Here is a 27,632-nt window from a genome sequence, read left to right on the forward strand (position 1 = left end):
CATGAGTACACAAGTCGTGGTCGATGCCCATGAGTACACAAGTCCGTGGATGGTGTCCATGAGTACACAAGTCGTGGTCGATGCCCATGAGTACACAAGTCTGTGGATGGTGTCCATGAGTACACAAGTCGTGGTCGATGCCCATGAGTACACAAGTCCGTGGATGGTGTCCATGAGTACACAAGTCGTGGTCAGTGTCCATGAGTACACAAGTCCGTGGATGGTGTCCATGAGTACACAAGTCGTGGTCGATGCCCATGAGTACACAAGTCCGTGGATGGTGTCCATGAGTACACAAGTCGTGGTCAGTGTCCATGAGTACACAAGTCCGTGGATGGTGTCCATGAGTACACAAGTCGTGGTCGATGCCCATGAGTACACAAGTCCGTGGATGGTGTCCATGAGTACACAAGTCGTGGTCGATGCCCATGAGTACACAAGTCCGTGGATGGTGTCCATGAGTACACAAGTCGTGGTCAGTGTCCATGAGTACACAAGTCGTGGTCAGAGTCCATGAGTACACAAGTCATGATTGTGTCCATTTGTACATAAGCCACAATCAATGATTGTGGCTTGTGTACAAATGGACACTGACCGTGACTTGTGTACTCATGGACACTGACTGTGGCTTGTGCACATGGACACTGAGCATATGACTTGTGTCCTAATGGACACTGAACATGGCTTGTGTACATGGACACTGAGCATATGACTTGTGTACTAATGGACACTGAACATATGACTTGTGTACTCATGGACACTGACTGTGGCTTGTGTACATGGACACTGAGCATATGACTTGTGTACTAATGGACACTGAACATGGCTTGTGTAGTCACAAGGACAGACCTCAGCTTGTGTACTAATGGACACTGAACATGGCTTGTGTAGTCACAAGGACAGACCTCAGCTTGTGTACTAATGGACACTGAACATGGCTTGTGTAGTCACAAGGACAGACCTCAGCTTGTGTACTAATGGACACTGACATCCATTCTTTACTTCTAGGTTCTGGTTCTATGATTAACAGGGGACCTGACTTCAAGGCAATAGTCACTGGCATCTTTCTATAAGTCACATATTTCTTTTTAGTGACTTCATTTGATTTTGTTTTCTTGAAGGTGAGGAATGTAAGTGCTGGGAAATGGAACACTTTCCATCCCAGTGTCTGTACCAAGATCTTCCCGATCAGGTGGAACACAGGCTAGACACAAGACACAGCTGCCTCTACTCTGCCCCAAGAGCTTATCTCAACCCAGCCTCAGAAGAGCAATCAGCTTTTGCCCCAGCATGACATTTTTCTATTTCCCAAACCCAATGTGTGAGGGGTTCCTTACAGCCAGCAGACAGAGGAAACTTCCATCCCACCAGTCTGGACTGGATCTGAATTCTTTTCTGAAAGGTGAAAGGCCAATTTTTAACCCAATGCACCGCCAAGTCCGCTAATGAGCCAGATCTTTCTGGAATGGACTTCCACGGCAGAAACATGTCTCATCTTAATGACGCTGGGGATGACTTTTGAAATGTAGAGAATTACAATGTTGAAGGAGGCCATTTGGCCCCTCGTGTCTATGCTGGCTCTTTGAAAGAATGATCCAAAGTTAATCCCACTGCCCTGCTCTCTCCCCCATAACTCTGTATCATCTTCTACTTCGAACATTTATCCAATTTTCCCTTAAAAGATGCAATGGTCTTTGCCTCAGCCATTCCATGTGCTAGAACATTCCATGCTCCAGCAGCCTTCTAAGTGTCAATTTTAAATTGATGAACCCTGGCCACCGACTCCCCCAACCAGAAAAAAAACAGACAAAGCAGCCCGCTTGATTGGCACCCCATCCACCACCCTAAACATTCACTCCCTTCACCACCGGCACACAGTGGCTGCAGTGTGTACCATCCACAGGATGCACTGCAGCAACTCGCCAAGGCTTCTTCGACAGCACCTCCCAAACCCGCGACCTCTACCACCTAGAAGGACAAGAGCAGCAGGTCCATGGGAACAACACCACCTGCACATTCCCCTCCAAGTCACACACCATCCCGACTTGGAAATATATCGCCGTTCCTTCATCGTCGCTGGGTCAAAATCCTGGAACTCCCTTCCTAACAGCACTGTGGGAGAACAGTCACCACACGGACTGCAGCGGTTCAAGAAGGCGGCTCACCACCACCTTCTCAAGGGCAATTAGGGATGGGCAATAAATGCTGGCCTTGCCAGCGACGCCCAAACCCCATGATCGAATAAAAAAAAAAGAGATATCTTTTCTCGATTCTTCCCATCGAAACCCTTGAGAATTTTAAAAACCTCTATTAAATCTGCTCTTCGTGATCTCTGCTCCACTGGAGATAGTCTCGTTATTACAAGTCACTCCTCATAAACTGTAGTTTGCCATCCCTGATATCACCCCAGTGAACCTATGCCATACGCTTTCTATGGTTTGGATGTTCTCCATATAAAATGGAGCACAAAAGAGCACATAATAACTTGAACTGTGCCCTGAGCATTGTGTTGTTGAGCAGTTGTGTGGCTGGAAGAGGCCCAGATAAGTTTCAATATTTAATTTTGGTAAGATTTCCTTGTGGGCCAGGAGTAGCAGGAGTTACTGGGTCCCACTAGGAAACCTGGACCCCTATCTGCCTCGGGCTTCCCTCCCCCTCCCCGGGCTTCCCTCCCCTCCCCCAGCCGTGACCCCTTACCAGCTGCAACCCCCCTACCCCCGACCATGTACCTCAGTGCCAGGAACCATTACCTTGGATCCCCGGCAGCAATCTTCTGCCACCTAATATCTGTCTCCCGCCCACTCCTCATTCCCCCTGGACTCAGGTGGGAGTCCGTTCTCCAACATGGCAATGAGGCCAGGGAGTTAAAGTGACCCAGGCCTTGTGCTGGGGCCGTCACGGCCTGAGTTAAAATCGAGGTTATTGTACAAATTTGAACATCTCAAGCAGTGATAAGGAGAATAGATCAATCAACGTGACCATCTAACGTGCAGGGTTACTGATGATACACACTGTTTTGAAGCTGAATTGATGCTAAATAAAACGTTTTATTAAGTTTTTTTTGGGAAGGGCAGGACAACGACAACAACGTGCATTTATATAGCGCCTTTAACGTAGTAAACCATCAGAGGTAGAGAGGCAGAGAGTTTTAGGGAAGGAATTCCAGCGTTCAGGGGCCTAGACAGCTGAAGGCACGGGAGGGGCCAGGACCGAACTATATCAAACTGATACCAAACCGAAAACAAAATGATGTCGCAGATCGCCAAGGATCTCACGGTTCTATAAGTCGCTATTCTCCTTGTTCCCTGTCCTAGGCTGGATGATTGATGCCGACAGCAGGCCAAAGTTCAAAGAATTGGCAGCAGAATTTTCTAGAATGGCTCGAGATCCACAGAGGTACTTGGTAATTCAGGTCAGTCTAATTTGATTTCAGCTTCTCACTTGGAATTATTGTATGATTAAAAACTGAAAGAAATTCCTTCAGATCATCCCTGTTAAACGACACACCAGTGGCTGGCCAACCCTTGTTCAAGTTTCCTGGAGCCGCTTTTATTTATAGAGCTGGCACTGTGAGGTTGCAAGTAGGAACATAGGGAACATAGGAACAGGAGTAGGCCATTCAGCCCCTCGTGCCTGCTCCGCCATTTGATAAGATCATGGCTGATCTGTGATCTAACTCCATATACCTGCCTTTGGCCCATATCCCTTAATACCTTTGGTTGCCAAAAAGCTATCTATCTCAGATTTAAATTTAGCAATTGAGCTAGTATCAATTCCGTTTACGGAATAGAGTTCCAAACTTCTACCACCCTTTGTGTGTAGAAATGTTTTCTAATCTCACTCCTAAAAGGTCTGGCTCTAATTTTTAGACTGTGCCCCCTACTCCTAAAATCCCCAACCAGCGGAAATAGTTTCTCTCTATCCACCCTATCTGTTCCCCTTAATATCTTATAAACTTCAATCAGATCACCCCTTAACCTTCGAAACTCCAGAGAGTACAACCCCAATTTGTGTAATCTCTCCTCGTAACTTAACCCTTGAAGTCCTGGTATCAATCTAGTAAACCTACGCTGCACCCCCTCCAAGGCCGATATGTCCTTCCGAAGTACAAGGCAGTTTGGTGAAGCTGGGCCAGCTTCAGCCAGACCTGCCCATCTTATACCATAAGAAGTGACTCCTAGCACCTTAGGAACAGAAGGAGGCCATTCAGCCCCCTCCAGCCTGTTCCTTCATTCATTTAGATCATGACTGATCTGTATCTTAACTCCATCTAACCACCTTGGTTCCATAACCCTTCATACCCTTGTCTAACAAAAATCTATCAATTTCAGTTTTGAAATTTTCAATTGACCCCCAGCCTCAACAGCTTTTTGAGGGAGAGAGTTCCAGATTTCCACTCCCCTTTGTGTGAAGAAGTGCACTGACATCACCCCTGAACGGCCCAGCTCTAATTTTAAGGTTATGTCCCCTTGTTCTGGACTCCCCCCACCAGAGAAAATAGTTTCTCTCCATCTACCCTATCAAATCCTTTAATCATCTTAAACATCTCAATTCGATCACCCCTTAATCTTCTATACTCAATGGAATACAAGCCTAGTCACCCTAAGCTCATCCCCCGTTTCCTCTTCTAAATCATTGAACCCTTCCAGAGTTTATGACCCCCCCACCTCCTGATTTTAACTCAGGGCAGGTTTCGGGCGGGTGGTGAGCTAAGTTGGTCCAGAAGTGAGGCTCAGGCTATTTTAACTCTTCATTTAAATCCTGTCTGGAGGCCACCTGACGACAGCAAGGTAAGTCATGAGATTGACTTTGGGCGGCCGTCATATGGAAGGGAGTCTCGTGTTCAGGTAGGGGGGACGGTGTGTCCGCCACAAGGGGAGGTCTAAACTCTCCTTGTGAGATCCGAAGGAGCACTCCCGCTCTTCCTGGCCAAACAAGGAAAGTACAACATCTTACCTGTTTGGGTCTCATTTGGCCCCGACTCCTCTTCCCCGCTGTCTTCACCTGGCGGGAAGACTCCACCGGCCTTTTCCCCCTTAGGTCTTCCAGTTAAAATTGCGGTCGGGTCCCGATGATGTCATTGACACCCAACATGCATCGGTAAAGAAGGACCTCGCTGGCTTTGGGCGAGTGCCTTGGCGTCTGCTCAGTAAAGGGTTAAAATTCGGAACGGTGAGCTTCCGACTGGTTAGTAACCCGGGCAATTTTAACTGCCCACCTGCGCGGTTTCTACCAGGTGGGTGCGGTTAAAATGCCACCCCATGTCTCTGGGCCAGCGGGCACTTGAAGTGGTGAGGATACTGACCATTGTGGTGCAGTTCGGTGCAGAGAGGTCTTGGCTTAATGCTCCTGGCTTACCGTCAGCAGCAGGAAAAGACCTGCTGATAATTCAAGTGGATAGTTTGACATGTCGCTGCACAGGCAGCACAGTCACTGCTTTACACCTGCACCAGCTGATTTACACAGGGAGAACTCCAATTGTACAAATCTGCAGTGCAAAAGAAATAACTTGCATTTATATAGCGCCTTTCACGGCCTCAGGACGTCCCAAAGCCCTTTACACACAATTAAGTACTTTTTGAAGTGTAGTCACTGTTGTAATGTCAGAAACGCAGCAGCTAATTTTTGCAAGCTCCCACGAGCAGCAACATGACAATGACCAGATAATCTGTTTTTCTAGTGATGCTGGTGAGGGATAAATATTGGCCCAGGACACCGGGGAGAACTCCCCTCCTCTTCTTCAAAATAGTGCCATGGGATCTTTTGCATTCACCTGAGAGGCCAGACAGGGCCTCAGTTCAACATCTCATCCTAACACCTGGATGAGACACCGGACATCTGCACCTCTGACAGTGCAGCACTCCCTTCGTACTGCACTGAAGAATCAGCCTGGATTACATGCTTAAGTCTCTGGAGTGGGGGCTCGAACCCACACCCTTTAGGGCTCAGAGTGCTACCACTGAGCCTCGGTTGACACCGCTCCTCTAACTTGCAGGCTGCAAAAGCCACGTACAATGTCCCTACAAATGATCTTCATGATGTAATTTTATAGGGGTAAGAGGTTTGGCCTGCTCTGTCCCTCCACCTGTCTGCAGTCTGTATTTTCTCTTAAGGGTTGTCTTTTACAGGAAGGAGAATGAGCTAATTTTTTATGCTGGTGTTTTAGGCAGCGGCCTATTTCCAGGAACCTATGTGTAGCTGACCTGAATGTAAAGGCCATGTCCACAGGCCGTCTGTGACACTGTTTGAGAGCTGACTAGCTGCACTTGAATTGTCAGCTATACATGTGGATAATTACAGTCAGTTTTCAACCATCCCTTGCCACCTCATTCTGCATCCTCCTTTTGATCGTGCTGCACTAATTCTCAACTGACTGAGTAATATTCTTGCGGGTACTCTCCAATTGGTCACTCAGCTATGTGTAACTTTGAGCGTACCTTAATGTATCTGAGCTTCTAGAAAGTGCCCAAAGTGCATTTACCTGTGGAGAGAAGGGGAGAAAATTGGATGGTGCCTGTTTATGCAATAACAATACACCGTTCACTTTCATTATTGCCATCTATGGAATCTGAATGACATGTCACATGACAACTGGGTCTTAAAATAAAGCAGACTCCTCATGCTGTGCAGATTGTACCTCCGTGCAATCAGCACACTGTGCACATCGTCCATAATACCAGCCTGCCTTTTCAGACTGGTCAGGGAGGTTAATTGACAAGGGAACAGGTGCATGAATTAAAGGATGACTTGTTTTAAAGGGATTAGCTCAGCAGTTTGCTCAGTGACACGCGGCCCTAGAGCTGACGCAGCTTTGAGCTGGCCAAACTACCGGGCAATCTCAAAAGTCTTCTTGCCAAGGAGGGCGGCATTTTCCTTTGAGCATGTCGGAAATCAACAACGACAACTTGCATTTATATAGCGCCTTTAACGTGGTAAAACATCCCAAGGTGCTTCACAGGAGCAAATATCAAACAAAATTTGACACCGAGCCACAAAAGGAGATATTAGGACAGGTGACTAAAAGCTTGGTCAAAGAGGGAGGTTTTAAGGAACGTCTTAAATGAGGAGAGAGAGGTGGAGAGGTTTAGAGAGGGAATTCCCGAGTTGTGGGACCTTGCTGTGTGCAAATTGGCTGTCGCATTTCCCAACATTACATCAGTGATTACACTTCAAACAGCAATGAGCTAATGACCAGATAATCTGCTTTAGTGATGTTAGTTGAGGGATAAATATTGGTCAGGACACCGGGGAGAACTCCCCTGCTCTTCTTCGAATAGTGCCATGGGATCTTTTACATCCACCTGAGAGGGCAGACGGGGACTTGGTTTAACATCTCATCCAAAAGATGGTACCTGAGTGCAGCACTCCCTCAGTACTGCACTGGAGCGTCAGCCTGGATGGTGTGCTCAAGCCTCTGAATAGCACACACAAGAAGTTTGACACAGCGAGTGAACAACTTGTTCACTAAGAATTGCCCTCGAAAGGGGTTTAACCTCTTGGAGGTTAGTTGAAGTTTAAAAGATTTTGCAGCCAGCTTCCTGAGAAACCAGGCTGTTCCAGTCCAAACTCGGACAAGAGACAACTTTTGTCAGAATTTGTGCCATCCAAAAAATCAACTCCGAGCTCTAGAAAGTGCCCACTGTGTGACAGCTGAAAACCACTGACAAGGACATTGGTTTATGATGCCTGAATAAGTCAGATTCCAGGATTTTTACCAGTATTGTGGGAGTCAGATTCTGGAATTCTATACATTTTCTATATTAAAAAAAAATGTAATTTAGTGACCGTATCTATTGACAGTTAGGCAAATAAAACGCTCCCACAGCAAGAGTGACATCTGAACTGATTTTAAAATATATAATTTCTCTTCCAATACTCGCTCTTCCCCTTACCTCCTGAAGTCACGGACTCATGCTGAGGTGTGATGCCACAGGCACCAGGAGTCCTCCAGCATCTAGCCCTGGTGCCCCTCATACACGTGAGTCTGAATGATGAGTATCAGCGGGCTATTCCACATTGGGTGCATCGCAACCAAGCCTCATCGTTTCCCCATCTGACACCCACACATGCACTTTCCAGCAAGGGGGGGTCCCTGGATTATGTACTTTGGTGGATGTTTTCACTCCCAATCCTACGGGCGCTGGGGTCATTTGTAGTGACGCTAGCACAGCACTGATCTAACCTGAGACCTTCTCTGGTCTGTATGTCTCGGTTCCAACCTGGACACTTACAAACAGAACCATCAAAGTGTTGGATTATACTTCCCACCAGCACAAACTGTTCGATGACATGTCACATGATAATACATGGGATATATATTCATTAAAAAAATTGATGCTAACATCAATCATATTGCGATTGCAATGACACAGGATGCGGAGTAAGGCAGTAAGTAAAGTGGAACAGACTCGAGGGGCTGAATGGCCTACTCCTGTTCCTATGTTCCTATTTGTTATAGGCAGATAACAAAAGCACCAATCGGGAACCCCCCACCCTCCCCCAACCAATAAAAGATGAGATTCCCATGACTGTCACATTTAAGTGTGAACAGATTTTGAAAGTCCAAGAGTTGTGTCAGCTTAGCTGAGATGTTAGACCTTTGGGTCAGTCGGTTGTGGGTCCGAGCCCCAGTCCAGCACCTCAGCCTTACAATGTCTTGAGGTACTGTCCTTCCAGTGAGATGTTAATCCAAGGTCCTGTTCAGGTGGATGTTAAAGAGGCCATGTTGCGATTGAAAGAAGAGGAAAGAGTTCTCCTGGTGCCTTGACCAACGATGGTCCCTCAAACATTACCAGCTGCTTGTGAGATCTTCCTGTGCACAAGTAGCTGCTGCATTTACTGACATAACATCAGTGACTACACCTCAAAGTAATTTGTTGTATGTGAAGCGTTTTGAGATGTAATAAGGTGCTAAAGGTAAACGCAAGTTCTTTCTAGCCACAAAATGGCTCTTAGTAATTGCACCCTCTAAACTCCAACTTCAAACTGATGTCAAAAATCTGACTCAAAACGCCAATGTGTCCCAGAAACAGCGATAGTCCAACATGAAGCAATCTAAAGGCATATAGAAATGGCTGAATGTGTGTATACGCATAAAGACTCACAGACATCTGATGGTTTCCAGAAAAGAGACCATTCCTGGGTTAATTCCTGACCTAAATGGGTTAATTGATGAACTGTGTGCCCAGTAGCAGTTTATTGCCCAGAGTCTCCAGGTCCCTGATGTACCTCAGCAGGAAAGTGGAGTTGAGGCCAAAGATCAGCCAAAGATGGCAGAGCGGGCATGAGGGGTCTACTCCTGCTCCTATTTATTAAGTGCATCGGATTGGACCTTTTGAACGTTTGAAATTCCATTTTTCACCTTTAGAAGTCAGAAAGTACAGTATATTCTGCGTCGTTTTCTTTACTCTTCCCCAGAGCTCTATGATCAGTATCACTGCAGGATTCTCATCTTTACTTGGATTTCTAGAATGTAGCACTTTATTGAGTTAGGCAGCCAACCAAGCGATGAGATCCGCCTGCAGTTTCTAATGTGGCCATGGACTGAACCTCTGAAAGTAGGAGCGGCCCACCCAGAACCGCCATTCTGGTTGAACCTTGAAAGCGGGAAGCTCATCTGTGCTCATAACAGGGTGTGAGGCAGAGACAAGTGTGACATTCTACCCTGAAAGAACACTCCTCATTGTTACAGGGAGATGACCGCATGAAGCTGCCCAGCCCCAACGACAGCAAGTTCTTCCAGAGCCTGCTGGACGAGGAGGAGCTGGAAGACATGATGGATGCTGAGGAGTACCTGGTCCCCCAGGCCTTCAACATCCCACCACCGATCTATAGCTCGAGGCAGAGAATCGATTCCAACCGGGTGAGTAGAACTAATCGCGACCTCCGATTTACAAAGTGAAGGAGCACCTCTGGGCTAATCTCAAGTGGGAACAATTCAAAGTCAGACTGGCATTACTAACGGGCTTTAAGTTATCATCTTTAAAGGCACTTGCACTACGACATCAAAGACCCGTGGTGTCCGAGCCACACTTTATGTTGCCTCTGGTTCCTGTTTTAGGACCAGTAGAAGGGGGCACTTGTTTCCACATCCCGAGGGGTGCTGTGCTCTTTTTGGAGTCATGGGCTCCCTTTACCAATGGGAGGTGCTTACTCCTGTTATTTGTGGTACATTATCAGTGTGGAAGTGTTTGGAGATTTTCCTGAGCTTTCAAGATTTTCTATGCACTGGTAAATCCTTCTGTATGACAAAAGACAATATTTATGTGTCAGTGGTATTTTATTCATCATGTTTTCAATTGCTATAGCAATGTTGGTTTCAATGTGACAGGCACAGCAGTTCATAACTTTATTCTTTGATTTGAACTGTCTCCAATTGGTGGTAAGGCTTAATAAATTAGATTTTTCCCAGTTTATTCCAACCTCATCCCCATACCTCTTGTAAAAGTATTCATTTTGTCAAGCTGCCTGAGCCATTTTTTTGCAGCCATGAAATCAAGGCTGGGTCATAACCCAATATCATGCAGTGATTAATTTTAACACTGAGTTTTAAAGGGGCAGAACTCAGGACCATTTGAACAGTGGTCGACATCAGCTGTTGGTACAGTCCTCTTCAAGGGATCTCCTCAGATGCTGCTATGATGGCAATTCCATGTTTAAAATGACCCTTTCTTTACAGCTGAGCGAATTCCCTTTGGTTGTCTTTCGCGCGTTGCGTTCTGGGAAGAATGACATCACTGTAATGATCGTTTCCAGAGAGCCTCTCCCGATGGCCTGGGGCAGAGCATCCCAATTTTTTTTTCCTGAGCCCGCCCCCTTCGGAGATTCATGTCCCGTTCATGTCCCCCACCCACCCGCCCCCCACTCTCTCTAAGAAACAGCGGACGGAATGTTCAACTTGGGCGGGGGTGGATCGGCCGCCCATTTTATACCCCGCCTGATTTTCCTCCGGTAGATCGTGAGGGGCATATAACTGGCAGCCGATCCGTTAACGCCCATCGTGCGCCCTTGCCGAATTTCAATATCCCGCTCATTATTTTTGCATAGAACCAGAGGACTTTATTTTCTCGGCCAACGTGTACAGTAATAATGGTACCTGTAGAATAATCACAGGACCAGACGAGGCGCAGTCTGTGGGAAGATGGTTGTGTCACAATAAAATGGAAATTATTAGTAAAATGAACCCCCTCCTGCAATAAAAATCACTAAGGCTTGGCCTAGAATCCAGGCCCCAGATCTAATTGTGCCCTAGACATTCCCTCAGGATGTCCCAAATCACTTTACAGCCAATGAAGTCCTGTTGAAGGGTATTCACTGTTGTAATGTAGGAAACGCAGCAGCCAATTTGCACACAGCAAGGTCCCACAAACACAACAAGATAACGATCAGATAATCTGTTTTTTTAGTGATGTTGGTTGAGGGATAAATATTTTCCAGGATACCAGGGAGATTTTCTCTGCTCTTCCTCGAAATAGTGTAGTTGGATCTTTTATATCCACCTGAGAGGGTAGACAGGGCCTCAGTTTAACGTCTCATCTGAAAGATGACGCTTCCAACAGTGCAGCACTCCCTCAGTACTGCACTGGGAGTGTCAGCCTGGATTACATGCTCAAGTCTCAGGAGTGGGGCTTAAAACCCATAACCCTTCTTATCTCAGAGGTAAGAGTGCTACCAACTGAGCCACAGCTGACACAGCCAAGTACAGCAATAACATCTAAAAAATACCAGCGCTGAAAGAGTTAATACCTATTCTGGAGGTCTTGTAAGCAAAAGAGGTTGGAATAAGAAGACTGGAGATTTTTTTAAAGTACTACTAGAAATTACTATCAGAATGCTTCAGATAAGAGCTGTGGGAAGGACCCATTATCATTAGCTCCCTATTCAGATAGAGCTGTCTCAGGGCTCTGGGACATTGTGCTTTTCAGCTCAAGGAGAATGGATCATTACAATGGCTAATCCAGTACATGCTACTTCTCGAAATGATGCAGATGAGTACCCACAGGTTCCAATTCAGTTGGATCCAGCAGACAGTAATGGGACCGTATCAATAGGCTTGATTGCTGTATCAGTAAGGAAAGGGCAGCAATTTAAGAAGATAGACCATTTAATCCCTTTGGTGGCTGACTACAGATAATGGACTTAAAATGAGGCTATGACCACATTTTCAGATTTATAATAAAACTCTCCCTCCTCCACACACTGTATAAGATGGAACATTGACTGAACAAAGTTTTGTTATGAGTGAAAAGCCCAAATTCTCAAACATACCTGTGGCAAACCTTTCATTTCAGATTTCCAGCATCCTCAGTATTTTGCTTTTGTCTTTAGTAAACCTTCCTGAAACGAGAGTCCCACAATCTAGTGTTCTGTTCAAAAGCCAAACCATCAATATTGTGGGGTGGAATTTCCGCGGGGATTCTCCCAGTTGTCCTCGGAGAGGGGATGGATGATTGGGAGACCCCTCCCCAGCAGAAATGAATGGTGCTTATGACTTTAAAACAGAAAATGCTGGAAAAACTCAGCAGGCCAGGCAGCATCTGTGGAGAGAGGGAAGCGGAGTTAAGGTTTCAGGTATTATTTGGCTAGCTTTCCTCATGCTTCTGTGAAGCGCCTTGAGGTTTTTTTCGATGCTAAGGCCCTTAATAAATCCCCGTTGTAGTCACAGTGGTAAAGTGCTAACATCAGCGCGGGCTTGGACAAGCCGTTTACCTGACAGTGTGAGAGTGGTGAACATAGAGCATTTTGCAGTGCCAGCATGCTGCAGAATCACTTTGGCTGGAGGCATTTCTGTAACAACAGCGGAATGGAAGAGGCAGAGAGAGATCGGATTTGTGCGCCCAGACTAACCACTGCTCATGTGGGCTGGGCCTTCCCTCTGCGAGCTACCTAATGTGGGTCTTTCACACACTGAACGCATCAGTGTTAACACCCTGTCACCAGTGCAATATCCCGCAAGGCTGGAACCAATTGCTCTGCTAACTGCTGGAAGCAGGTCTAATTGGACAACAGCAAATGTCAGCATTAATCACATTTCACTATATTTTCATTTCAAGAAATGTTAGGATGCGTAACATGTATCGTTCAGTGCAGTAGGAGTGTTCAGTATCACCAGGCTGTGGGTGGAGGAGGTCACTCATCACTTCAATAAGGAAGGGGGATTAAAGTGTTTCCTGTTTCTTCACTTATGGGATGGGGTTCGGGTGGGAGGGGGGGGGTCAGAGAATGAGAAATGCAATGTTATGACTGCAGTAAAGGTAGGTGTGAATGGTGTAAAATAGGATCTGGTGGCCGGTTCAGTCAGTAGCTAAGCCACACATGCTTGATGTCCTGTCTGTGCTGAGCTAGGTGACTGTAAGGGCCCTGCAATTGGTGTTCGGGAAGGGAAAATCAGCTCGGGTTTCTGCTCCTCCTCTGACCCCTGCTGGAAAGTGGGTGTGAGAGTATATATGTGTACATGTGCTTGAATGTGTGTATATATGTGGGTGTATATATATACATATATACATATGTGTTTGTGTGTGTTTATATATTGTGAATGTTTGTCTGTGTATATATGTGCTTGTGTGCATGTGTGTTTATATAGTGTGTATGTGCATGTATATGTATGTATCTCTGTGTGTTTGTGTGTGTGTTTATATATTATGTGTGTGTGTATGTCTGTGTATATATGTGCTTGTGCGTGTGTCTATATAGCATGTACGTGCGTGTGTGTATATGTGCTTCTGTGTGTTTATATAGTGTGTATCTGATTGTGTGTGTGTATTTATGTGTGTGTATATGTGTATATGTGTTTGTGTGCGTGTGTGTGCGTCCAAAGTCAAATAACCTGCTAGCACTTGTCATGATCCCACACATAAACAAGCAGGGAGTCATTACCTTCAGGGGAGGAGGGGAGGAGAGAAAATGGTGAAAAAATAAGGCAAATTCCAGTAATTGAGCAAGTTTGTAATAATAATACTGTAATATACAGATGTACTGTAACATATGTTTATACACACTGCAATATTTAGACGACTATAACATATTTAGTGCAATATATACCTAATGTACACTGTACTCAATACATGTACACAGTACTGTAATATATAGACTATTGTAATAAATATATATAGACAGCGAGAGATACTGTACACTGTCTGTAATATATTTACTGTGTATATGTGTCTTAATGCAGCCAATGTATATCCAACAATGAGTTCTCCACCCGCTTCCAAACTGTCACCTCCGGTGTCCCCAAAGGCTCATTCTTCGTCCCCTCACCTTCATGCTCACCCTTAGCAATATTATCTGCAAGCCTGGAATCAGCTTCCAGGGTCAAAACATTCTCCGACTGAGCATCAAGAAGATCGTAGCCATGGTTTTGCCCCCTCATTTGCCACTGAAACCATCCCCCTCCCCAGTCAAACACTCAAGTCACCCATAACCACTGCCCATTTTTTTATTCGTTCATGGGATGTGGGCGTCGCTGGCGAGGCCGGCATTTATTGCCCATCCCTAATTGCCCTTGAGAAGGTGGTGGTGAGCCGCCTTCTTGAACCGCTGCAGTCCGTGTGGTGACGGTTCTCCCACAGTGCTGTTCGGAAGGGAGTTCCAGGATTTTGACCCAGTGACGATGAAGGAACGGCGATATATTTCCAAGTCGGGATGGTGTGTGTCTTGGAGGGGAACGTGCAGGTGGTGTTGTTCCCATGTGCCTGCTGCTCTTGTCCTTCTAGGTGGTAGAGGTCGCGGGTTTGGGAGGTGCTGTCGAAGAAGCCTTGGCGAGTTGCTGCAGTGCATCCTGTGGATGGTGCACACTGCAGCCACAGTGCATCGGTGGTGAAGGGAGTGAATGTTTAGGGTGGTGGATGGGGTGCCAATCAAGCGGGCTGCTTTGTCCTGGATAGTGTCGAGCTTTTTGAGTGTTGTTGGAGCTGCACTCATTCAGGCAAGTGGAGAGTATTCTATCACCCTCCTGACTTGTGCCTTGTAGATGGTGGAAAGGCTTTGGGGAGTCAGGAGGTGAGTCACTCGCCATAGAATACCCAGCCTCTGCTCTAGTAGCCACAGTATTTATGTGGCTGGTCCAGTTAAGTTTCTGGTCAATGGTGACCCCCAGGATGTTGATGGTGGGGGATTCGGCAATGTTAATGCCATTGAATGTCAAGGGGAGGTGGTTAGACTGTCTCTTGTTGGAAATGGTCATTGCCTGACACTTATCTGGCGCGAATGTTACTTGCCACTTATCAGCCCAAGCCTGGATGTTGTCCAGGTCTTGCTGCATGCGGGTATGGACTGCTTCATTATGTGAGGGGTTGCGAATGGAACTGAACACTGTGCAATCATCAGCGAACATCCCCATTTCTGACCTTATGATGGAGGGAAGGTCATTGATGAAGCAGCTGAAGATGGTTGGGCCGAGGACACTGCCCTGAGGAACTCCTGCAGCAATGTCCTAGGACTGAGATGATTGGCCTCCAACAACCACGACCATCTTCCTTTGTGCTAGGTATGACTCCAGCAACTGGAGAGTTTTCCTCCTGATTCCCATTGACTTCAATTTTACTCGGGCTCCTTGGTGCCACACTCGGTCAAATGCTGCCTTGATGTCAAGGGCAGTCACTCTCACCTCACCTCTGGAATTCAGCTCTTTTGTCCATGTTTAGACCAACGCTGTAATGAGGTCTGGAGCCGAGTGGTCCTGGCGGAACCCAAACAGAGCATCGGTGAGCAGGTTATTGGTGAGTAAGTGCCGCTTGATAGCACTGTCGACGACACCTTCCATCACTTTGCTGATGATTGAGAGTAGACTGATGGGGCGGTAATTGGCATGATTGGATTTGTCCTGCTTTTTGTGGACAGGACATACCTGAGCAATTTTCCACATTGTCGGGTAGGTGCCAGTGTTGTAGCTGTACTGGAACAGTTTGGCTAGAGGCGCAGCTAGTTCTGGAGCACAAATTGTCGGGGCCCATAGCCTTTGCTGTATCCAGTGCACTCAGCCGTTTCTTGATATCACGTGGAGTGAATCGAATTGGCTGAAGCCTGGCTTCTGTGTTGGGGGGGATCTTGGGAGGAGGCCAAGATGGATCATCCACTTGGCACTTCTGGCTGAAGATGGTTACAAACGCTTCAGCCTTGTCTTTTTCACTCACATGCTGGACTCTGCCATCATTGAGGATGGGGATGTTCACGGAGCCTCCTCCTTGCATTAGTTATACGACTGGATATGGCAGGACTGCAGAGCTTTGATCTGATCCGTTGGTTGTGGAATCGCTTAGCTCTGTCTATAGCATGTTGCTTCTTCCGCTGTTTAGCATGCATGTAGTCCTGAGTTGTAGCTTCACCAGGTTGGCACCTCATTTTTAGGTATACCTGGTGCTGCTCCTGGCATGCTCTTCTACACTCTTCATTGAACCAGGGTTGATCCCCTGGCTTGTTGGTAATGGTAGAGTGAGGAATATGCCGGGCCATGAGGTTACAGATTGTGCTGGAATACAATTCTGCTGCTGCTGATGGCCCACAGCACCTCATGGATGCCCAGTTTTGAGCTGCTAGATCTGTTCTGAATCTATCCCATTTAGCACGGTGGTAGTGCCACACAACACAATGGACGGTGTCCTCAGTGTGAAGATGGGATTTCATCTCCACAAGGACTGTGGTCACTCCTACCAATACTGTCATGGACAGAGATAGATTGATGAGGATGAGGTGAAGTAGTTTTTTTTCCCCTTGTGTTGGTCCTCTCACCACAGGCCTGGTCTGGCAGCTATCTCCTTGGTGATGGACATTGAAGTCCCCTACCCAAGTACATTCCGTGCCCTTGCTACCCTCAGTGCTTCCTCCAAGTGGCGCTCAACATGGAGGAGGACTGATTCATCAGCTGAGGGAGGACGGTAGGTGGTATCAGCAGGATGTTTCCTTGCCCATGTTTGACCTGATGCCATGAGATTTCATGGGGTCCGAAGTCAATGTTGAGGACTCCCAGGGCCACTCCCTCCTGACTGTATATCACTGTACCGCCACCTCTGGTGGGACAGGACTTACCCAGGGATGGTGATGGAAGAGTCTGGGACGTTGGCTGAAAGGTATGATTCTGTCAGGCTGTTGTTTGACTAGTCTGCAGATCAGCTCTCCCAATTTTGGCACAAGTCCCCAGATGTTCGGGAGGAGGACTTTGCAGGGTTGACTGGGCTTGGTTTGCCTTTGTCATGTCGGGTCCCTCGTGGTCTGATGCCAGTGGTCTGTCTGGTTTTATTCTTATGTCTTTTTGTAGCAGGATTGTACAACTGAGTGGCTTGCTCGGCTGTTTAAGAATCAACCACATTGCTATGGGTCTGGAGTTACACATAGGCCAGACCGGGTAAGGACGGAAGGTTTCCTTCCCTAAAGGACATTTGTGGACCAGATGGGTTTTTACAACTATCCGGTAGTTTCATGGTCACCATTACTGATACTAACTTTTTTATTCCAGGTTTTTATTTGTTAATTAACTGAATTTAAATCCCCCAGCTGCCGTGGCGGGATTTGAACTCATGTCTCTGGATTATTAATCCAGGCCTCTGGATTACTGGTCCAGTATGCTATCGGACCCTCGAGGTAGGTTACAGAGATAGGGAGGGGTGTAGGGAAATGACCAGTACCGCTGAATCCGAGAGACTATCTATGGCAGACTCAGAATTTGTGACACACACAGTCGTTTCCTGTTAACGATGAGTTCCATTTGCCAGAAACATACTCCTTTATTTCAAAGATTGTTGTGATCAGGAACTGATCTTTTCAGTGTTCATAACTGATTTTTTGTGGACTGGATACGTGGCGATCAATAGTTGCACTGCCACATGTTTTGTAAGTCGAGACAACTGCAAGGCAGGCACAACACAGTGCTTTTGTAAAACCAACAGCAAAATGTGTCAGATAGTTAGCAGTCAAACATCTCATTAGACAACCGGAACTTGCTCACCATCAGCCTGTGCGCATGAAAAGAAACTAATGTTAATTTGACCCCCTTGCACTAAATGACCCATCACATTGTGCTACTATCTACCTATATTTAACACAGTGCAGTATTTATATATTGTAATACACGTATTGCACTCTCTAGAGAGAGAGGGAGAGGGAGAGGGAGAGAGAGGGGAAGGAAACCTGCCGTCCTTACCCGGTCTGGCCTATACGTGACTCCAGACCCACAGCAATGTGGGTGATTCTTAACTGCTCTCTGAAATGGCCTAGCAAGCCACTCAGTTATACAATCCCGCTACAAAAAGACCTATCTAACATCACTGCGGGAGTACGTTCACCTCACGGACTGCAGCGGATCAAGAAGGCGGCTCACCACCACCTTCTCAAGGGCAATCAGGGATGGGCAATAAATGCCGGCCTTGCCAGCGACGCCCACATCCCGTGAACGAATAAAAAAAGCCCTACACCCCTCCCTATCTCTGTAATCTCCTCCAGCCCTACACCCCTCCCTATCTCTGTAATCTCCTCTAGCCCTACACCCCTCCCTATCTCTGTAACCCCCTCCTGCCCTACACCCCTCCCTATCTCTGTAATCTCCTCCAGTCCTACACCCCTCCCTATCTCTGTAACCCCCTCCTGCCCTACACCCCTCCCTATCTCTGTAATCTCCTCTTGCCCTACACCCCTCCCTATCTCTGTAACCTCCTCCAGTCCTACACCCCTCCCTATCTCTGTAACCTCCTCCTGCCCTACACCCCTCTGTCTCTCTGTAACCTCCTCCAGTCCTACACCCCTCCCTATCTCTGTAACCTCCTCCAGTCCTACACCCCTCTGTCTCTCTGTAACCTCCTCCAGTCCTACACCCCTCCCTATCTCTGTAATCTCCTCCAGCCCTACACCCCTCCCTATCTCTGTAATCTCCTCTAGTCCTACACCCCTCCCTATCTCTGTAATCTCCTCCAGCCCTACACCCCTCCCTATCTCTGTAATCTCCTCCAGCCCTACACCCCTCCCTATCTCTGTAATCTCCTCTAGTCCTACACCCCTCCCTATCTCTGTAACCTCCTCTAGCCCTACACCCCTCCCTATCTCTGTAATCTCCTCCAGCCCTACACCCCTCCCTATCTCTGTAATCTCCTCTAGTCCTACACCCCTCCCTATCTCTGTAACCTCCTCTAGCCCTACACCCCTCCCTATCTCTGTAATCTCCTCCAGCCCTACACCCCTCCCTATCTCTGTAACCCCCTCCAGCCCTACACCCCTCCCTATCTCTGTAATCTCCTCCAACCCTCCTCCTCCCAGAATCTGCGCTCCTCCAATTCTGGCCCCTTGTGCCTCCCCTATTTCCTTCGCCCCGCCATTGGCGGCCGTGCCTTCAGCTGCCTGGGCCCTAAGCTCTGGAATTCCCTCCTTAAACCTCTCCGTCTCTCTGCCTCTCTCTCCTCCTTTAAGACGCTCCTTAAAACCTACCTCTTTGACCAAACTTTTTGTCACCTGTCCTAATATCTCCTTATGTGGCTCAGTGTCACATTTTGTCTGATAATCGCTCCTGTGAAGCGCCTTGGGATGTTTTTCTACGTCAAAAGCGCTATATAAATACAAGTTGTTGTTGTACCCATTCCAAACTGCAGTTTTTATCATCTGTGAGGCTAGACATTGAGCGATGACATCACAGTCTTATTTGATACCCACACAAGAAGTTTTGAGCAGGACTAATTGGATAACAGCCAGGAGCAGGAAGCTTATCTTACTTTGGCCTTCCTAACCCAAAGGCGCTAAAGCCCAATCCTGCCACCAATTGTAGCACCCCTGAGATCAGCCAGTCAGCACAGACTGGAGACTGAACCTGGCCTTCCTTCCTGGTGTATGATTCAGCAGTAGAACTTTATTGCTCATATTTCCAGTCTCAGGATCTGGGCATTGCTGGCAAGGCCGGCATTTATTTCCCGTCCATAATTGCCCTGAGATGATGGCTAATGTCCTTCAGGGAAGAGGACCTTTCTCTCTTATCCAGTCTGGCCTACATGTGACTCCAGTCCCACATTGCGCAGTTGACTCCTCATGCCCTCAGGGCAACTAGGGATTAACAATAAATATGGCTTCACCAGCATCGCCCACATCCCAACAACAAATATTTTAAAAAACACACATGCACGTCCAGAAAACCAAAGATGGGACATATAAAGGGATATATACAAGGATTAACAAATGGTGGGGTTTCACTCTACCAAGTTCCCCCCCACCCCCATTAGAACAGTTGTTATACAGAGAGATAAAGACTACAGCGTTCCCAGTCACTGGTTGTACAGTATTGGTGAGGAGCTACAGCGTTCCCAGTCACTGGTTGTACAGTATTGGTGAGGAGCTACAGCGTTCCCAGTCACTGGTTGTACAGTATTGGTGAGGAGCTACAGCGTTCCCAGTCACTGGTTGTACAGTATTGGTGAGGAGCTACAGCGTTCCCAGTCACTGGTTGTACAGTATTGGTGAGGAGCTACTGTGTTCTGAAACCTACTGAGGCCCTCCCTTATAATAATCAAATAATCATTAGGAACTGTTGTGCACTGTACTGAGGATGGTGAATAGCGTAATTCAGCAGCAGACTGATCTATCCTGCAAGGTCCTGGACCATGGGTAGATGTCCAGTCTCACAGCTTGGTGAGTTCCTGGTGAGCCAGAACATCTTGCCTCACAGCTCAGTGACCCTTTTGACTGAGCGCTAATTTAGTTTGGCCGTGGGACGAGGAGAAATCGCCATTTTCAGTGTTTCCGGCTCAATCTCCTGCCCACAAAGCGGTGTCTCCTCGTACAATCCTTAAACTACGTGGAAGGTGGACAACACTTCACTCAGGGACACGGGGACACACAGAGTGTCAAGACAATCCTTGGTGTCAAGAACTAATTATCACAGCTCCATTGGTGAAAGTACATGTGATACAAACAGAAACAGAAGACACTATTTACATGTCAATTATAATCTCCCCCAGTATGAAAACAGCGTGGATCGGAATTCAAGCTAGAATCTCTCCTACAGCAGTGTCGAGCACTGACTCTGACAATATAAATACCCACATTGCTTTTTCCCAGGCCTCCCCACGGGCCTTATCAGGATACACCAAAAGCAAAACAAAAAACAACTTAAGAAGTTAGGGAGAGAAAGCAGCCACCCACTGTGAGTAGACTAGTTTAACCAGTGGGCTCTTCCAACAGCTCAATACATACGGACCAGGGATGGCCCAGATTAGGGTTCCTGCTTTGCGCTGAGTTAGCAGATTTCAGCCAGGACTGCCATCGGTTCGATAATGTAGGAAGGGGGAGATTTCCTGCTGTTGGTCGTAATCCATGTGGAATTTTTGCATGGGCAGCAAAGCTCGCTGCAGTGCAGAAGGAAGGATAGTGGCACATTGCTACAGGAGTAGCATTGCTGTTTAATTGCAATAGTACATGGTGTTGTGATAGCTCAGTGTATTTTTGCAGCAGCTCACACTGTTATTGCAATAGTGCATGTGCATTGTATCGCTGTGATATTTCATTACGTGACTGCGATACTGAGCCATGTTATTATAATGTTGCATTAACTTGGTTTGTATTCCCTTGAGTGTAGAAGATCGAGGGGTGATCTGATTGAGGTGTTTAAAATGTTAAAAGGATTTGATAGGTTCAATACGGAGAAACTATTTCCTCTGATGGGGGAATCCAGAACAAGGGGACATATCCTTAAAATTAAAGTGGAATTAGGAAGCACTTTTTCACATGTAGGTGTATCGGAGGGGGGTGTTTAGTGGGACTGTAGGTGTACCTGAGGGGGTAGTAGGAATCGGGAACTCTCTCCCTCAAAAGCCTGTGGATGCTGGGACAATTGGAACGTTCAAGGCTAAGATTGAAAGATTTTTGTTGGGTAAGGGTATCAAGGGATATGGAGCAAAGGCAGGTAAATGGATGTGAGGTGCAGACCAGCCATGATCTTTTTGAATGGCGTAGCAGGCCCGAGAGGCATTGTTCCTAATGTACACCATGTTATTATAACAGTGCACTACTTGCATGGATCTCAAAGGAAGCAATCCTGCTCGACAAACCTCACAGAATTGTTTGAGGAGGTAACAGACATGGTAGATGGGAAAAATGGACTGGGTGTAGCGACAAGGCACCACATGGGAGATTACTGGAGAAGATCATGTGGTATGGAATTAGGAGCTAAATGGAAACTGGATTAAAAATTAGTTAGAAGAGAGGAAAAAGAGTAGGAGTTAAGGGCAGCTTTTCATAATGGGTGGAAGTGGGCAATGATGTCCCACAGGGTTTGGTTCTGAGGCCACATCTATAGGTGTATCAGAGAGGATGTGGACTGGGACTGTAGATGTACCTGAGGGGGTGTTTAGTGGGACTGTAGGTATACCTGAGGGAGTGTGGAGTGAGACTGTAGGAGTAACTGAGGGTTTTGGAGTGGGACTGTAGGTGTACCTGAGGGTTTTGGAGGGAGACTGTAGGCGTACTTGAGGGGGTGTAGAATGGGACTGTAGGTATACCTGAGGGGGTGTTTAGTGGGACTGTAGGTATACCTGAGGGGGTGTTTAGTGGGACTGTAGGTGTAACTGAGGGTTTTGGAGTGGAACTGCAGGTGTACTTGAGGGGGTGTACAGTGTGACTGTAGGTGTATCTGAAGGGGTGTGTAGGACATCTGTTCACTGTGTATTTCAATGGTTTGGATATAGGTCTAGAGGGAGTGGTGTCAAAATATGCAGATGATACGAAAATAGGAGGTATAGTTAATTATTTAGAAGACTAAAGGAAGCTGCAAAGGGATATTGATAAGGCAGGGGAGTGGGCAATAGATTGGCAGATGGAATTCAATGTCAATAAGTATGAGGTGATGCATTTTGGTAAAAAAAATAACAGCAGTAATTATACTGTGAGTGGAAATAGGCTCAGTGCTGTGGAGAGCAGCGGGATTTGGAGGTACTGAACTACAGGATATTAAAGGCAGCACTTCAGGTTGGTCAGGCTGTGAAAAAAGCCAATGGCATTCTAGGTTTTATCACAAAAGGTGTAGAATATAAAAGCCAAGATGAGTCTGTATAAAACCGTAATATAACCTCAGTTAGGGTACACGTGCAGTACTGGGCTCCACACTATAGGAAGGATATTTAGTCTTTAGAGAGAGTACAACAGAGATTCACCAGGGTGCTGCCTGGTATGAGGAAGTACAAATACAAAGAAAGGCTTGAAAAATTTGTTAAAAGAATGCAGATGTTTGGGCGATATGATAGAGTCATATGTATTCATATCTTGATGAAGGAATAGAGAGTTATATATCTAAGTTTGCAGATGACATTAAATTAGCAAACAGAAAGTTGTGTGGACGGGAGGAGGAAGTTACAAAGCGAGTGGACAGAACTATGGTAGATGGAGCTCAATGTGGGCAAGTGTAAAGATTTCAACTTTGGATCTGAGAAAGACAAATTGGAATATTTTCTTAATGGTGAGAGACTAGGAACTGCGGAGGAACAAAGGGGATTTAGGTGTCCGTGCACATAAATCACTATAAGCTAGTGCACAAGTACAAAAAGGCTAATGGAACGTTGGTCTTTATCTCAAAGCGATTGGACTTCAAAGGGGAGGAAGTGATGCTTCAGTTATACGGAGCCTTGGTCAGACACCATCTTTAGTACTATGTTCAGTTTCGGCTTCCAAACTTCAGAAAAAATATATTGGCCTTGGAAGGGACACAGCGCAGATTCACCAGAATGAGACCAGGGCTTAAGGGGTTAGATTATGGGGACAGCTTGCATAAATGTGGCTTGTATTCATTTGAGTTTAGAAGGTTGAGGGGTGATCTAATCGAGATATTTAAAATGACTAAGGGATTCGATAGGGTAGATGGAGAGAAACTATTTCATCTGGTGAGGGAATTCAGAATAAGTGGGCATAACCTTAAAATTAGAGCTAAGCTATTTAGGAGTGAAATCAGGAAGCAAAGGGTAGTGGAAATCTGCAACTCACTCCCCCTGTTGAGGCTGGGGGTCAATTGAAATTTTCAAGACTGAGACCGATAGATTTTTGTTAGGTAATTGATAAGGCGGGGGAGTGGGCAATAAAGGTTATGGAACAAAGGCAGGTCGGCTCGAGGGGCTGAATAGCCTACTCCTGTTCCTATGTTCCTAACTGTTTAAAATTATGAAACAATAGGACAGAGTATATAGTATATAGTAGCAAACTGTTTCCAGTAGTTGAGGGGTCAAGAATGAGGGGCCGTAGATATAAGATTAAATGTAAGAGATTTGGAACAGAGGGCAGGAGAAATTTCTTTACAGAGTTGTGAGGCTGTGGAATTCACCCCCAGGGTTAGTGGTTGAGGCAGAAAATGTGTCAACATTCAAGAGTCGGTTGGAGAGGTGGATAAATGAAAAGCAGTTGAAGGGACATGGGGACAGGATGGGTAAATGTGATTACAACTATTTGCTCGGATGGAGGTTAAATGCTGACGTGGTCTGGTTGGACCAAATGGCCTGTTTCCGTGTTGTAACTTCTGTGTACTTCAGTGTATTGTATTAGTGAAAATTTTATTGTAACAGCATGTTGTATACGATAATAGCACATCATGTTATTTTCATAGTGCACCATATTATTGTAATAGTGCAGTGTTATTGTGATGGCATGGTATTATTGTAATAGCACATGTTATAGTAACAGAATATTATACTATTGTATTAGCACACCATTATTATACAGTATTAATGCACCATTATTATACAGTATTAGCACATCATTATTGTACAGTATTAGTGCACCATTATTATACAGTATTAGCACACCATTATTATACAGTATTAGTGCACCATTATTATACAGTATTAGCACACCATTATTATACAGTATTAGCACACCATTATTGTACAGTATTAGCGCACCATTATTCTACAGTATTAGCACACCATTATTATACAGTATTAGTGCACCATTATTGTACAGTATTAGCACACCATTATTCTACAGTATTAGCACACCATTATTATACAGTATTAGTGCACCATTATTATACAGTATTAGCACACCATTCCTGTACAGTATTAGTGCACCATTATTATACAGTATCAGCACACCATTATTATACAGTATTAGTGCACCATTATTATACAGTATTAGCACACCATTATTATACATTATTAGTGCACCATTATTAAACAGTATTAGCACACCATTCCTGTACAGTATTAGTGCACCATTATTCTACAGTATTAGCACACCATTATTGTACAGTATTAGTGCACCATTATTCTACAGTATTAGCACACCATTATTATACAGTATTGGCACATCATTATTCTACAGTATTAGCACAACATTATTGTACAGTATTAGTGCACCATTATTTTACAGTATTAGCACACCATGATTATACAATATTAGCGCACCATTATTATACAGTATTAACACATCATTATTATACAGTATTAACACACCATTATTGTACAGTATTAGTGTACCATTATTGTACAGTATTAGCACACCATTATTATACAGTATTAGCACAGCATTATTGTACAGTATTAGTGCACCATTATTGCACAGTATTAGTGCACCATTATTATACAGTATTAGCACACCATTATTATACAGTATTAGTGCACCATTATTGTACAGTATTAGCACACCATTATTATACAGTATTAGCAAAGCATTATTATACAGTATTAGTGCACCATTATTATACAGTATTAGCACAGCATTATTGTACAGTATTAGTGCACCATTATTGCACAGTATTAGCGCACCATTATACAGTATTAGCACACCATTATTATACAGTATTATGTGCCCCTTATTGTACAGTATTAGCACACCATTATTATACAGTATTAGCACAGCATTATTGTACAGTATTAGTGCACCATTATTATACAGTATTAGTGCACCATTATTGTACAGTATTAATGCACCATTATTATACAGTATTAGTGCACCATTATTGTACAGTATTAGCACAACATCATTATACAGTATTAGTGCACCATTATTGGTGCACCGTTATTCTACAGTATTAGTGTACCATTATTGTACAGTATTAGCACACCATTATTATACAGTATTAATGCACCATTATTGTACAGTATTAGCACACCATTATTATACAGTGTTAGTGCACCATTATTGTACAGTCTTAGTGCACCATTATTATACAGTATTAGCACACCATTATTATACAGTATTAATGCACCATTATTATACAGTATTAGCACACCATTATTGTACAGTATTAGCGCATCATTATTGTGCAGTATTAGTGCACCATTGTTATACAGTATTAGCACACCATTATTATACAGTATTAGTGCACATTATTATACAGTATTAGCGCACCATTATTATACAGTATTAGTGCACCATTATTATACAGTATTAGTGCACCACTATTATACAGTATTAGCACACCATTATTATACAGTATTAGTGCACATTATTGTACAGTATTAGCACAATAATATTATACAGTATTAGTGCGCCATTATTGTACAGTATTAGCACACCATTATTGTACAGTATTAGCACACCATTATTGTACAGCATTAGTGCACCATTATTATACACCATTAGCGCACCATTATTATACAGTATTAGCGCACCATTATTATACAGTATTAGCGCACCATTATTATACAGTATTAGCACACCATTATTATACAGTATTAGCACAGCATTATTGTACAGTATTAGTGCACCATTATTATACAGTATTAGTGCACCATTATTGTACAGTATTAATGCACCATTATTATACAGTATTAGTGCACCATTATTGAACAGTATTAGCACAACATCATTATACAGTATTAGTGCACCATTATTGGTGCACCGTTATTCTACAGTATTAGTGTACCATTATTGTACAGTATTAGCACACCATTATTATACAGTATTAGTGCACCATTATTGTACAGTATTAGCACAATAATATTATACAGTATTAGTGCGCCATTATTGTACAGTCTTAGTGCACCATTATTATACAGTATTAATGCACCATTATTATACAGTATTAGCACACCATTATTGTACAGTATTAGCGCATCATTATTGTGCAGTATTAGTGCACCATTATTATACAGTATTAGCACACCATTATTATACAGTATTAGTGCACATTATTATACAGTATTAGCGAACCATTATTATACAGTATTAGTGCACCATTATTATACAGAATTAGCACACCGTTATTATACAGTATTAGTGCACATTATTATACAGTATTAGCGCACCATTATTATACAGTATTAGTGCACCATTATTATACAGTATTAGTGCACCACTATTATACAGTATTAGCATGCCATTATTATACAGTATTAGTGTACATTATTGTACAGTATTAGCACAATAATATTATACAGTATTAGTCTGCCATTATTGTACAGTATTAGCGCACCATTATTATACAGTATTAGTGCACCATTATTATACAGTATTAGTGCACCACTATTATACAGTATTAGCACACCATTATTATACAGTATTAGTGTACATTATTGTACAGTATTAGCACAATAATATTATACAGTATTAGTGTACCATTATTGTACAGTATTAGCACACCATTATTATACAGTATTAATGCACCATTATTGTACAGTATTAGCACACCATTATTATACAGTGTTAGTGCACCATTATTGTACAGTCTTAGTGCACCATTA

The 27,632-nt window shown here is 44.7% G+C and overlaps 1 protein-coding gene across 1 annotated transcript in view; it reads left to right on the forward strand.

The window, feature by feature from the left end:
- The window catches only part of LOC137324060 (receptor tyrosine-protein kinase erbB-4-like), a 938,904-nt gene that overhangs the window by 883,819 nt on the left and 27,453 nt on the right, over window positions 1-27,632 (forward strand). The window contains exons 24-25 of the mRNA XM_067988230.1: window positions 3,315-3,412; window positions 9,692-9,862. Coding sequence (XP_067844331.1) covers window positions 3,315-3,412; window positions 9,692-9,862 — 269 coding nt within the window. The remainder of the gene's footprint in view (window positions 1-3,314; window positions 3,413-9,691; window positions 9,863-27,632) is intronic.

The sequence above is a fragment of the Heptranchias perlo genome, chromosome 7 (assembly GCF_035084215.1).
Source record: "Heptranchias perlo isolate sHepPer1 chromosome 7, sHepPer1.hap1, whole genome shotgun sequence".
NCBI classification, from domain to species: Eukaryota; Metazoa; Chordata; class Chondrichthyes; order Hexanchiformes; family Hexanchidae; genus Heptranchias; species Heptranchias perlo.